Raw genomic sequence first — 14,378 nt, 5'->3', positions numbered from 1 at the left:
TTATGTTACTATACTTTCTGTTGTGAGTTATTAACATATGTATGTATGGAATGTTATGATGTGCATATAACTACGGCTCTATGGACAAAGTTTTAAATTTGCTTCCGTTTGGCCCCTTTACTCTAATGAGTTTTGTTTTATTTGGTTTGAGGCCGTAGGTAATCTCGTGATTACTGGCCGGTTATGGCCTTAACCCATAGGGACGGGTTCGGGTCGTGACAAAATCATTTTTGAAAAAATAATGTAAAAATATTTTTTCTTAACAATTGTTTTACTTACTTTTTATTCAACTAAACAACGGCAAATGAGACCTAAAGTATTTTACATCCCAAAAAAAAAAAAAAAAAAAAACAGAACCTTAATAAAGTGAACACATTGAGTAAATGCTATTTTTTTTTTTTAAAAAAAAATTTGTATAAAAAATATGATAATTGCCATAAACTATTTCAATTCTCTCCAGCTACTTAAAATAATTTTTATAACAACAATGTTACAAACCCTCAAAAAGACATAACTCTTACAACCCTGCTCATCTGTGACTGGTTTAGGAAGAAAAACAAACAAAAAAAACAAAATAAAACAAAAATACATGATTGGTCCACATCATTTTGGAGGTCATTGAGATGAGTCCAGATCCCCTCCTTATAATTCCTCCTTGCGACGGCTGAGATCAGCTGTTGCAACATCCAACGGCTGAGATCAGTTGCTAAAGAAATTGAAATCAACCGTTGGATATTGCAACAGTTAATCTCAACCGTTACAAGAAAGATTACAAGGAGGAGTTACAAGGAGGGATCCCAACTCCATTGAGATCCCAAGTTTAGGAGTCTGTTGTTATAATTATTTGATTTAATTACGAATTACATACATCTGATAGAAAATAAAAAATAAGAAGACTAAAGACCTTAAAAATGAAAAAAAAAAATTGAAATCAAACCAACCCACCCTTGGTCATTGTCTACGTTTTTCCTCGACCTTGCAAGACACTCGTTGTTTACCTTATACCAACCAAACACTTCCTTGGCGTTGGTTCCTGCCACCTCAAAAACCAGAGATTATCAACAACAACAATAACAACAATCTTCCACTTCAATCCTTACCTTCCTTGACTTCCCATTACCATGGCTCTCAATCTGATCATAGCTTTCCCAACAACACTTGCTCTGTTTTGTTCGTATTTGCCGATAATTAGCAGCTCCTCCAACAATTTCAGTTATCCTGCGATTTTCAACTTTGGTGACTCGAATTCAGACACTGGTGGTTTAGCTGCTGGGATTGCTTTTCCTTTGGGTCCGCCCAACGGCCAAACATACTTCCTCGAACCGGCTGGCCGGTTCTGCGATGGCCGATTGATCATCGATTTCATTAGTAATGCATTAATCTTACATTTTACATATTATTTGAATTTTCATTCTTGCAAATTGGGTTAATTTCCCCATGTTTTCTTTCACTCGAGGCTTGACTTATTTTTGTTTTTAGTGATTTTTTTCAAAAGTTGTTAGTTGTTTTTTATTACTATTATCCTTTTTATAGGTTGTCTCTAGATTAGATGATCCTAAAATTAAAATTTTAGTTTAAAAAAAAATTTCTATTATAAATGCTAACATTTTGTAATTTTTTTAAAATATTAATTTAGTTTTTTCTTTAGTAAACTTATTTTAATTTTATATATTAAGATTTTTAGATTGGTTTAGTTTTTTAAGTAACTTTACTAATAACAAAAATAACCCAAGAATAAATTTTTTTTATTTTTTATGTGACTTTCATATTCCAGATGATGACGATGGAAGAGCTAGAGAAATTAGAATGTTGCTTTCAATATAAGTTACTACGACTAAAGTACTATATAAAATAAAAAAAATTTAAAAAGTTGTTTCTTGAGAAATTAGACTGAGATTGCTTTCAATATAACTGTCAGTACCATGAGTAAGTAGATTGTTTCTTGAGAAATTAGATTGATATTGCTTTCAATATAACTAACTGGAAGTACTATGTATGACTAGGTTGTTTCTTGAGAAATTAAACTGTCAATATAAATATAACTACTTTAAATTCAAACTAGGTTGTTTTTTGTCATATGATGCAGTGGGTTCAATGGGCATGCCTTTCCTCAATCCCTACTTGGATTCTGTTGGTGCTCCAAATTTCCAAACCGGGTGCAACTTTGCCACCGGAGGATCCACGATACTTCCAGCTGACGCCAGTTCTACTAGCCCATTTTCATTTCGAATCCAGGTTGCTCAATTTATCAGATTCAAGGCTCGAGTCCTCGAACTATTAGCAGGTCAGGCTAAATCAGAGTCCATTCATTGAATCAATTTATTTTCCTGGAAAGTATTTAACTTGTAGTATTTTGGGATCTGTTTTAGATAAGCAGTTCCGAAAATTCCTCCCTCCAGAAGAGAATTTCAAGCAGGGTCTGTACATGTTCGACATTGGTCAGAATGATCTTGATATTGCATTTTATTCAAAATCCGAAGACCAAGTTATCGCTTCAATTCCAACTATCTTGGCAGAGTTTGAGACTGGAATAAAGGTTGCACAAATCAACCCTGATACCGAAATAATGCATTTTATTTTATTTTATTTTACAAAATTTATCGATTTCAGGAACTATATTACCATGGTGCGAGGATTTTTTGGATTCATAACACGAGCCCCCTCGGATGCTTACCCAGAATAATTGCAAATTTTGGAAAAGACCCGTCAAAGTTGGATGAATATGGGTGCATCAGATCACAAAACAGTATGGCTAAGCTTTTCAACACACAACTCCATGATTTATGCACCAAATTCAAGGGACAGTTTCCTGAAGCCACTGTGACCTATGTCGACATTTTCGCCATAAAACTCAACCTAATATCAAACTATTCTCAATTTGGTAAGTTGGTCATTGGCATTTCAATCTCTCCCCTATCTTTTCAACTCGCGCATTATCTAATAATGTTGCAAAAAATGGTTTCCAGGGTTCAAACAGTCTTTAGCAGCTTGTTGTGGTTATGGTGGGCTGCCTTTAAATTTTGATAATCGGATTGCGTGCGGCGAAACCAAGGTTCTGAATGGGAGCTTGGTGACAGCAAAACCGTGCAACAACACGACTGAATATGTGAATTGGGATGGGAACCATTACACAGAGGCAGCAAATCTGTATGTTTCGTCCCAAATTCTGACAGGAAAGTACTCTGATCCACCTCTCTTGGCGAATGCACAATTTATTGTCGGCTCTACGTAACTCGAAAAATATTTAACAAGTTTGTATTAACTTCCTCAAGGTTGTGACAGGGCATGCTATATAGTAATTTTAGTATTGGTCCTGCATGATTACATGATATATTGAAATTGCCTGGGATGGTTGATGTTATGCAGAGCAAAGCAATTTTTGGAGATTCTGAAACCAATACATGAAAGTGGGAAAAAAATAAAAATAAATAAATAAAGAAGTTCTACTCTAGAAAGAATTGACTTGAATAAGATTTTCACAATGCAGATGTGAGACGAATAATGGGTTCCACTTACTCGAGGTGAAACCCAATATTTATCTTAAATTTGTATCTTATTTTGAAAATTTTATGTGCATTTAGATTTGTTTGGATGGTTACTTTAAAGTGAGAACTCTATTATTGGCATGGGCCAAAGAAAATTCGTTCACAAAAAGAAACAAATGGCACGGGCCAAAGAAAATTCGTTCACAAAAAGAAACATACAGCGAGAAAGAGAAAATTAATTAAATCAAGACAAAGCGAACTGGACTAAAATTATCACCAAGACCAACTGATTTGTTGTGTTACTTGTGCACTCCTCTGTTTGGAAGCACATAATAAAAACCATCTGATTTGTATAATATATCCAAAAAACAGAACTTGTCGTTTTACCAAATGTGTTTTTTCTATCTTTTCTTTTTCTTTTTTGTCTCTTTCTTCATTCACAATAACAAGATGAATTATTGAATGGGAAACAGTGTGGCTGTATTGTCTGGACATTTTTGGTTGTTGCAAGAACTTACTTCTTTTTGTTTTTAATTGAAAAAAATAAAATAAAAAAATACATACACATTATAAAACCACAAAAAACACAAAAACAAAAACATACATATCAACACAGCCAGGGGTGAAACTATCTATAAGGTGGGCTATCACATTACCTTTATGCTTTGGGATAATCCCATTGGTAAGTGTTTGGTTGTATGATTTGAAAAAAGATTTAGAAAGGTAAAAAAAAAAGTAGGTGAAATGTAAATAAAATATATCTATACTTTATTTAATTTCACACACATTTTATTTTTCCTTTTTCAAATCTTTTTTCAAATTTCATAATCAAACACAGGGTTACCTTTTACATAAGGCATCCCAATTGAAGGTGATTATGATCATATTTGTTCAATAATGATTGTTGAGGAAGAAGAGATATTTGAAAAAAATTCAACTCATTGTAATTTTTTTTTAAGATCTCTAATATTAAGATTTTATAAAATAAATTATATATAATATTTTTATAATAGTTTGGGTCCCTCAACATTTTCACAGAAAAAATTTAACACAGAGAAATGTCGTTCCAACACAGAAATTTTAATTTTTACAAAGAAATTTCTCTAATATAATCACAGAAAAATTTCATCGAATGGCCTCAGCTAATGAAAAAAAAATATATATATATATATATATATATATTAGACTTCTTCTACTACCTAAAGTTAGATAGGAATATTTTACTAATTTTCAATATTTTTTTCCCCAAAACAAAATTGACAAAATTAAGTTGCTCAGATAAAAAAGCATGTCCAAAACTTGAAGTTAGTTACAATATGCAAATGCTTATTCAATTCCTAAACATAGGGATGATAATTTTCTTTTGCTTTGTTCTGTCCTGTCCTAGCCTCTTGTCCCTCGTGAACTTTTTCTCATGAAAAATGCCTTATAGCTTGAAAAAAGAGGGGTTTGAATGGTCTGAATATTTATTGAAAGATTGACTAGATGACCACTTGGATGACCAGGTAAAACACTTGCTTGCCGCCGTTGTCACTTGTCAACTGCGACTGTCAGCCTTCTTGCTGAAGGACTGGCCAAATGACTGACTGAACAAATGGTAAGATAAATTTCAAATCATTCGGCCTAAGCTTAAATTCGATCAACGCAACAATGTTGTTTTCTCATTTTAGAGATAGATTAATCATTACACCATTTATCACCTAAAAATTGTTAAAAAAAATATATTGAAAATTATTATTGATGGATGCCTCAAGCTTTTGAAGGACCATTAAAATAAGGCATCATCTTATTATTTAACCTTAGAGTCTCAAACAATCTTGGTCGGTACTGTCTTATTCGATCAGAAAGTAAGGTAAAAATTGATTTTTCTTTCCCGCCACTGCCAGGATTAAATATATTTATATATAAACAAATTTTTAATGTAATAAGATTTAAAACACTAAATGTATTATAGTTATAATTTATGTCCATTTATTTAGTTCTCATATTACATTTTTAAACTCTCATAATTATAAGTAATTAATCGTACACAATAGTATCTTTAATTTACCAGTATCTCTATTATTAAAATTACAAAATTAATCTGCATTCTATATATATATATATAGGGAAATTTTACTATAAACATTTTTTACATTATGGACTCTTAAGTTATGTTATTTTCTTATTTAATTATGACTAATTATCTTATTTAGTTATGACCTTATTTTAACTATGCCTCATAAATTTTTTAATTATATCTCATGTATTATTTGACTATGATTATTATTATTTTTTACAATAATGATTCATCCCACTAATTTGTGAGCACTAATTGATCACTAATGAGGTGGAAATTCAGAAAAAAAAAAATCGCAAGAGCAAAACATCCCATCATGTGAGACCTATACCACTTTAAAGTTATTAAGACTCATCTTTTTAGTGGTCTCACTAATTTTTCTATTTTTTAATTATGACTCATAATATAAAAAATTATACAATTTTTTTTCTTCATACCTGCTACTTAACTCTTTTACCCCGCTGCATATTTGTAAATCAACCCCGGTACAGAGCCTGAATATAGGGGCTCGAATTTGGCTCGAAATTAGGGGGAAGAAGAAGAAGAAGGAGAAGAAGAACTGGACTAGAGGGGCCAACAAAATAGGGCGGAGGTTGAGGTGGAGGTGGAGGTGGAGGCGGAGGCGGGGCTGCGATGCCGACGAACGACAAGCGACGAGCTGCAACGATCGGCCAACGAGCTGTGACGACGATAAGCTGCGACGACGACGACGACTCTGTTTCTCTCTCTCGTCTCTGCTCTTCTCCTGTGTTCAACGAAGAAGAAGAAAAGAAAGAAAAAAAAAGAAGAGAAAGAAAAAGAAGAAGAAAAAAAAATTTGAGTTTCGAGCCAAATTCGAGCCCCTAATTTCAGTCCCTCAAACATTATTCTTTGTAAATTTTATTTAAAAGAAAAAAAATGTCCACGTTTTCCACTTACACAATTACGGATTGAGGGCTCTATTTTGTGCAATTTATAATAAAAATAATTTCGATATTGTTTTTACTTGTATCTTATAAATATAAATTAAAAAAACTAAAAACAAATAATAAATATTTGAGTAAATTACACTTACATCTTCTGAAATTTAGATTTAATACATATTATCTCCCGACATTTAGAAAATTACACTAATTCTTTATCATTGTAATTATTTAGACGCAATAAAGACATTTGGAAAATTACACTAATCCTCTTTTTTTCTCTTTTTTTTTTTTAATGTAATTTCTTCTATTTTTTTATTTAAGTTGGTGCCTTTTATAACAGGGGTGAGAATGTAATATTCAGAATATCAGGGGTGAGATGTAATTAAACCAAACTTTAAGGGATATCAGTGTAATTTACCCAAAATATTTTAATTATTTTTTGTTTTACAATGAAGTGCATCAAGCCCTGCTTAGAACGAGAGTACTCTGTTGCCTCACTACTTTTCCTTCCTCAAATTCTTCACCCTCTCCTCTACTTCTCGCATCGGATTCTCTCTCTCTCTGTACAATGTCTTTTTTCCCATTCGAGTTTCATTTCTTCCCTCCTTTCCCCTTTTTCCCGAGAAAATTCACTTTCTTCGCTCACTTTTTCAACCCAACTTTCTCATCTTAGGATAATTCTCAGTGTTGAACTCATTTTCGAATTCGGTCTTTTCTCCCCCATTTTGCTCAATTTCTCTGTTTTTAATTTAAATTTTAAATTTTGTTGTTGAGAAGCTTGGAGTTTGACTGAATGATGTCTGTATTGTACACGAAGATTCAAAGTTAGGGTTTCCTTGAGCTTTTCCAAAAATGGCGCCGTGGGGTGGACTCACCTGCTGTTTGGGCGCAGCCGCTCTCTATCTTCTTGGCAGGAGCAGTGGAAGGTTGGTTAATCTTCGACCACCAAATTAATCTTTTTTTTTTTTTTTTAAAGTGTATTGTTTCGATTCGAAAAAATTGATACTAACTTACTGTGTTCTTCAGGGATGCTCAAATTCTCAAATCTGTTACTCGAGTTAACCAATTGAAAGATTTGGGTAAGCCCAGTTTACACGTTGTAAAAGATTGTTTGTTTGTTGCAAATGTTGTTTAGGCAGAGAAAATTGATAAATGGTGTGCACACATGTAATTTCCACCTGCATTGTTCATATTCTTGTTTACAATTTTTTAATTAATTAGCTTGGATACAATTTATACACTAAGCTGAATAGTTTATTCAAAGAAAACAAAACACAAAACTAAAAAACGGAGAAATTATGATCATTCCACCATTTGTTGCAACGTCCTGTTTGTCCTCGTGGTTATTCATTATTGCTGATTAAAATCCCAAGTGTAGGATGTTATTACACTCTTTTCATTCTCCCACTTGATAGTGATGGTGCGGTGTGGTGATAATCTTGATTATCATCAATGCCAATTATTCTGTGAGTGCTCTTAACTCCAATGACCACCTTGGATGTTGCCAAGGGATTTTGACTATTCGATAACTCATTACAACAAAAATGAAGAAACAGGTGTAGGAACATATGTCCGAAAGTGATTTATGAATTTCTTCTTCTTATTTTCTTTTTAGATGTTTGGTTAAAACTGACTCAATTTTTGCTATTGCCTTGACACTTGCTCATGAACAGAACCTAAATAATATTTTTGTGTTCTTCGACATTTCAGCACAGTTACTAGATACAGCAAGCAAAGTACTACCTTTGGTTGTTACCATTACTGGAAGAGTTGGTTCAAATACACCGATCAACTGTGAGCATAGTGGTTTACGAGGTGTAATAGTGGAGGAAATGGTTTGTAGACTCATATTTTCGAAGACTATAGATAAGATGATTGATTTTGTTTCCTTTGGTCTTTAGTGAACATTTTCCAATATCTTATTCAGGCGGAGCAGCACTTTCTAAAACACAATGATGCGGGTTCATGGATACAGGATTCTGCTTTGATGCTATCCATGTGTAAAGAGGTTCCCTGGTACCTGGTGAGAAATGGTTCTATTGAGTCTCTCTCTCTCTCTGGAATTGATCTGCCAAAATACTGCATCTCGATTGTTTGTTGTCTGGAATGCATATTATTGCCAAAGCTGAAGTTTCCTCTGTATCAGGATGATGGGACTGCTCATGTATATGTAGTAGGAGCCCGAGGTGCCACAGGCTTGGTCTTAACAATTGGAAGTGAACTGTTTGAGGAATCAGGGCGGTCTCTTGTACGTGGAACATTAGACTATCTCCAAGGTCTCAAGGTTTGTTTATATGAAATATATATGTTTGTTCACTAGCACACACCTGCACACTCACCTTACATTTATGCTTTGCTTTGATCCATACCCACTTATGTGCTTCTAATCAATCAATCTTGTTTAATGGTGGCTGTTTTTTGAAGATGCTTGGAGTCAAAAGAACTGAACGGGTTCTTCCAACTGGTACACCCTTGACTGTTGTTGGTGAGGTATGTTGTGCTTTATGAGAGCAGAAATTAATAATTAAAAATTGGTAACTGTTTGGTGGATACTAGATAGTAAAGTTATTTGACAAATGACTAACACTGTTTATGAAGTAAATGGTTAATTAATTGTACATTGGATAGCAATACATAATCTAATTAGGATGCAATCAAGCCATCTGTATTCATTGTTGTTGAAGTCAATATGTATTTAATTGTGATGCCTGATCTAATTTTAGCAGTGTCACTGGCTATGTACTTTTGTTAATTTACCTGTTTAAATCATTTTGATTGTAAATTGTCAGTACTTGAAATTGATACCAACAATATAGCAATGATGCGGTTGCTCTTTGCCTATAAGATATGTTGAGATGTTAGTGTGTTTCTTGTTATTGCTATCTCTTATAACCTTCTTCAATTTATGGTCAGGCTGTCAAAGATGACATTGGAACAATTCGAATTCAACGACCTCATAAAGGACCATTTTATGTTTCTCACAAAACCATTGACCAGCTCATTGCAAATCTTGGAAAGTGGGCAAGGTTGTCTTTGTAATTGTTTCACTCACATATGCATGCACACAGTGGAAAAGCCGAAAATTCATCCGGGGGCCACTATTATGTATGTAGTATGTATATTTATGTCAGTGTGATCAAAACTTAAATCCAAGTTTTGTATATTTAAATAAATCAACGAATATGTGTTCATATCAAAATAAACCAGCATTTAAAAAAATCAACATAATTGTGCTTGCCCAATTAAACAAATTCAATAAATTTAATAATCCAACAAATTAACTTTTTAAACAAATATTGGAACGGGGGCAGAGAGGGCCAGAACTTTGCAGGAAAGAGGGGAGGTAAAGTAAGAGCATCTCCAATCGTTAATTAGATATTTCATCAAATTTGAGTAAAAGTTTGATATGATATTATGCACTCCAACCCTTTCATCAAATCTGACCAGTTGACCATCCAGTTGTCCGTCTGGAGTAAATTTTCATCCAATTCATCCCAAAACCAATTGTCCGGGAGGACGTCCGACCCAACAGTCACCTACAAATTTCATGAAAGGATAAACGCTCCTTTCATTTGATGAAAGAAGTACCGATTCTTTTATTTGATACCAAACTGATTAAAAGGTTGGAGTTTTCATCAGTTTTAATTCGATGAAAGATTTGATGAAGGATTGGAGATGGTCTAAAAGGGGTGAAATTAATTTTGAGGAGGGGCAGCTGCTCCCTCTGGACCTAGCGTGATTACATGGCTCTGCCTCTGCATGCATATAAACATGTATGATAGGATGCTTTCTTCTTTTTATTCTTCCACGTCTTAATGCAGATGCATCCTGCAGGTGGTACAAAGTTGCCTCGGTGGGGTTTACTGTGTTTGGTGTATATCTGCTGGCTAAGCATGCATTCCATTATATCATGGAAAGAAGGCGTCATTGGGAAATGCGAAAGAGGTATTTTTCATTGGTGTTTATTAGTATCACTGCTGCTTATCATTCTTGTTCAAATCCTCATGCAAGGCAAATGGGGACAAATCCCTCTCTCTTTCTCTCTGGGGTAGATTGCACTTCAGTCTTGATTTTCTTGTTCTACATATTTGTGCTGTTAGGGCTAAAAGAAGTCTTGTCCATGCAGGGTTCTAGCTGCTGCAGCTAAAAGACCAGGTCAAGATAGTGAAGGTAACTTGCTGCGTGTCTTCTATCTTTTTGTTTTTTCCTTTTTGGTTTATTGTAGTAATGAAAAATAGCCCTTTCTTGTCATTCTTTCCCCAGGTTCAGATGATAAAGGTGAAAATGGGTCAGATAGTACTAAAAAAGACCGATTTATGCCAGATCTATGTGTGATATGCTTGGAGCAGGAGTATAATTCTGTTTTTGTCCCGTAAGCGCTCGAACCTCCTTTCCTCATTTCTTGCTAACTGGAAAAATTAATCAATGCAGCAATTTCTTTATGATACCCTACCTTTATTATGTTGATTCCCAATTCTGTGGGTTTCTCTCTACAGCCGTGACATCTGTGTCACTAGAAAGATTCTGCCTACCTTATTATATGCATGCAGTTCAGTAGTTCTAAAAATTCTTGAGCTGGTGGTTCTTTAATAGACATGCATACACATACATAACATATCTATATTTTCATGTTGAAAGTTAGCCTAATTAAAAGATGCCCAACTCCTACTTATGATCTGACAAGTTGGATGGGAAGCAATTGTCTGGTTGGGTCACAATTTGGTCTACAGAATGGGATGATTGAGTTACATTAATCTGGTATCGATTTGCCTTTTTAGTTCAGGGGAAATAGCCTAATCGAAAAGGAGAAAAGTGCTATTGCCATGTAGGGGCCCTGTGATCGTAGCTGTAAATTTTTCACTAATTTTCCACATGATTAGAGTACATTTTCCATCCATGTCAGAGGACCATGTGACAGTACACTTTCTAATAAATGTACTTCATGTAAATATGTAGATTACATATGTGTACATGATGCATGCATGTAATATCTGTGCAAATATATATATATATATATAATTTTATTGTAAATATGTCTAAAATATTGGTAGTGAATCAGTGATAATGACCGATCCAGCTTCTTTCGAACTCATACCCCAACACCAAGAGAGAGAGAGAGAGAGAGAGAGAGAGATGAGTGTTTCCTTAGGTGGGATGGCATTAGCATGATGATGGCAATTTTGATAAGGTTAATAGTTCCAGGTTGTTAGCTTAATGTTGAAGCCTCTCCTTCAGATGAATATATGCATGCATGATAGTGTAGAATAAAAGATATTCCACAAGGAGAGAAAAAAATTTGTGAAGCATGATCTGATCTTGCACAGAGCTCTTTGACTTTGTTCAGGATTCAATTGGTAATTGGCTATCTGGGTTATGATTTTCAGATGTGGTCATATGTGCTGTTGTACAGCATGCTCTTTGCACCTAACAAACTGTCCACTTTGTCGGCGACGGATTGAGCAGTTGGTGAGGACTTTTCGGCATTGATGCCGTGATCTTCCTGATGTTTCTAGGCATAAGAGTGAAGGGCCTCGCCTCTTATTTCATCTTGGCTATGGAACTCCATTCTGTGGTATTCCTTGCAGGGCAATATCTTCTCGTGTAATATTGCCAGTACAGAAGCTGACTTGGATTAGTTCTTGATAAAGCTCCGTTAAGAAATTTCTTCCAAAATTGTACATAAATAAAAACTAAACATTTGTAAATTGATGTTATTTATAGAATATTCCAGAGCATTTTTTCCCCTCCTGTTTCATTTGGTGTTGTTTTTGCTCTCCTTCGTGCGTTCCTTGTCTGTAAATTGTGTACTACTAAAATACATCTTCTGCTGCCATTGCTAGGATAGATGAATACCACAACTTGATTGAGGGTCTTCGGAAATTAGAATATAGTGGAGTTGAGTAATGAGGTTCTTGAAAGTATGAAGCGGGAGGCAAAGTGGGGTTTTCTAAGCGTTTGATTTGAGGAGATTCAACGGTCTGGATTATTGGGGAAATGCCCTACCCATTAACTTCAAATTTGTGCCAAAATCTTTCCCACGTTTTCCTGAATTAATTCTTGTTTCTTCAGTGGCTAGAAAGATCGATAAATTTAGTTTCTATAGAACCAGAAGCTAGTCTAGTATTGAGGTAGATCAGGAGTTGCGTATGCATGGCAAGAACATTAAAACTTGTTAGGTTAGAATCAGGTACCACCTTGACCTAGATATCCAGTCATATGAGTTCCTTTTTCATTTGAGATTGGCTTCTCTCCCTTGAACTGGACCAAGGGGAGAATCTAAACTCTTTCATTTTTTTCTGCTTGCGTAGCAACACGACAATGTGGAACAGCTAAAAAGTATTAAATCCCTTAATGACATCTTTTGAAATTTGGGAGAAAGAGGGACAGGGCAGAAGTTTGGAATATGATTCTCATAATATTTCAAATCATAACTAGAAAAATAGAAGAAAAAGAAAAAAATAGTGATAAGTAGGAATCTTAGCAGAAAGGGTTTGGTTTTAGATGAACCGCAAATTCGGACTTTCTTAGGTTCCACTCCTGATAGTATTTTGTTTGCGATCTTAATTAATACGTGTAGTTACGAACCTTAATCTTGAGAATCTTTTGAGAAATTGTGGGCCTGTGAATACTTTTGCACCATAATAGCTTTCACATAGAGGGCAACAGGATCAAGTAAACCCATTTTGGCCACCATTATTATTCCCTCCTATTAAAACTGCTTCACAATCCTCTTTCTCTGCCTTTCTCTCAACCCGAAGCTAAAGCAGCTCTCGAGCCCTCCAAAACACAGCACTTGTACCCCGTTTCAGCTCACCCATCAATGGCAGAGAACCAGACCAGCACAAACTATGAGAGCGTGTGTGAAAAGATTTGCAAGGTAATTTGTTGCAGCCCACAAAGCTCAAATCCAACAAGCCCTGTTCGAACTGAAGTGTTTTCTGCTGAAGTTCCAGCGAACAATGTCATGGGGCAAGGACATAACCAGGCTGCTAGAGTTGCACCAAACAATGAAGTGGTACCAACTCGGGGGAGAAAGGCTGCACCACCGGCAAAGTTAGGGCAAGGGGAAGAAGGTAATGGTGATGATAAGTTGTTTTCTGAATATATTGATCGTGCTAAAGTTAAGATCAGAACTACATCGAGTGTTGGTGGTGGTGTTGTTGTTGTTGGTGGTGGTGATGATGGAGTAAAGAGTGTTGGGAGACTCGATAGCTTTCATGATAGGGTTACTAATTATCTGAATAGAGCAAGGATTAAGATCAGAACAACATCCAATGTTGGTAGCAGGAGGAGTGTCTCCATTGAATGAAGGCATCAGATAGAGAGGGAAAGAGATCATATGATGAATAAGCAATCAGAGGAGTTTGATGATCATGAATAATTATGATTGTGAGTGATGTCTATTTTGATTCATATATATGGCATATATATGTGTGTGAAATCTTTTATTTATTTTTATGTGTTGTTTAATTATGATGCGTGCTTATATGTTGTACAACGTTTATATGAAATAAATTGGTTCTTTTATGGGTTATGTATATAGTTTTTCCAAGAATTGAGTTGAAATTGTCTTGAAAAAACAGAATTTGAAATGTGCATATGTGATTCATTCTGGATATTACTCATATCACACCTATCATAAATTCAAATAATAAGCAATTTTTTTTTTATGAATATATATATTATATCATTATATAGAAAAGGAATAAAGCTTTTTACGTTGAATTGTGGTGAAATATTCTTTTGAAAAACAATAAAGGAGGGAGGCAGTGACTAGACTGCTTCTTATGAATGGAATTCTGATGCAAATATTCTTCAGTGGGCTTTTGTAAGTGATAGCAAGCAACCATTGCAGCCCAAATATGATGGCTCATTTATCAATGATAACCAAACAAGCAATGGTGGCAATGGGCTTTATATATGGACTGA

At 34.7% G+C, this 14,378-nt stretch overlaps 2 protein-coding genes across 2 annotated transcripts; both read left to right on the top strand.

Annotated features, from left to right (window-relative positions):
- The first annotated feature begins 866 nt into the window (after positions 1-866).
- On the top strand, positions 867-3,361 carry LOC114270189 (GDSL esterase/lipase At1g54790). Its single transcript, XM_028211637.2, has 5 exons — positions 867-1,368; positions 2,087-2,284; positions 2,370-2,536; positions 2,611-2,881; positions 2,967-3,361. The coding sequence occupies exons 1-5, from the start codon at positions 1,122-1,124 to the stop codon at positions 3,230-3,232; spliced, it is 1,149 nt and encodes a 382-aa protein (XP_028067438.2). The 5' UTR covers positions 867-1,121; the 3' UTR covers positions 3,233-3,361.
- A 3,509-nt stretch (positions 3,362-6,870) lies between these two features.
- On the top strand, positions 6,871-12,192 carry LOC114270151 (E3 ubiquitin-protein ligase SP1). The gene is made up of 11 exons (XM_028211570.2): positions 6,871-7,375; positions 7,476-7,528; positions 8,160-8,284; positions 8,377-8,472; positions 8,596-8,733; positions 8,874-8,939; positions 9,363-9,475; positions 10,284-10,394; positions 10,576-10,619; positions 10,713-10,821; positions 11,834-12,192. The coding sequence occupies exons 1-11, from the start codon at positions 7,302-7,304 to the stop codon at positions 11,934-11,936; spliced, it is 1,032 nt and encodes a 343-aa protein (XP_028067371.2). The 5' UTR covers positions 6,871-7,301; the 3' UTR covers positions 11,937-12,192.
- Positions 12,193-14,378: the final 2,186 nt, after the last annotated feature.

The sequence above is a fragment of the Camellia sinensis genome, chromosome 14 (assembly GCF_055761805.1).
Source record: "Camellia sinensis isolate YWXY chromosome 14, ASM5576180v1, whole genome shotgun sequence".
NCBI lineage: Eukaryota > Viridiplantae > Streptophyta > Magnoliopsida > Ericales > Theaceae > Camellia > Camellia sinensis.
Note: the sequence above shows the minus strand (reverse complement) of the source record. Positions and strands in the feature narration are given on the sequence as shown.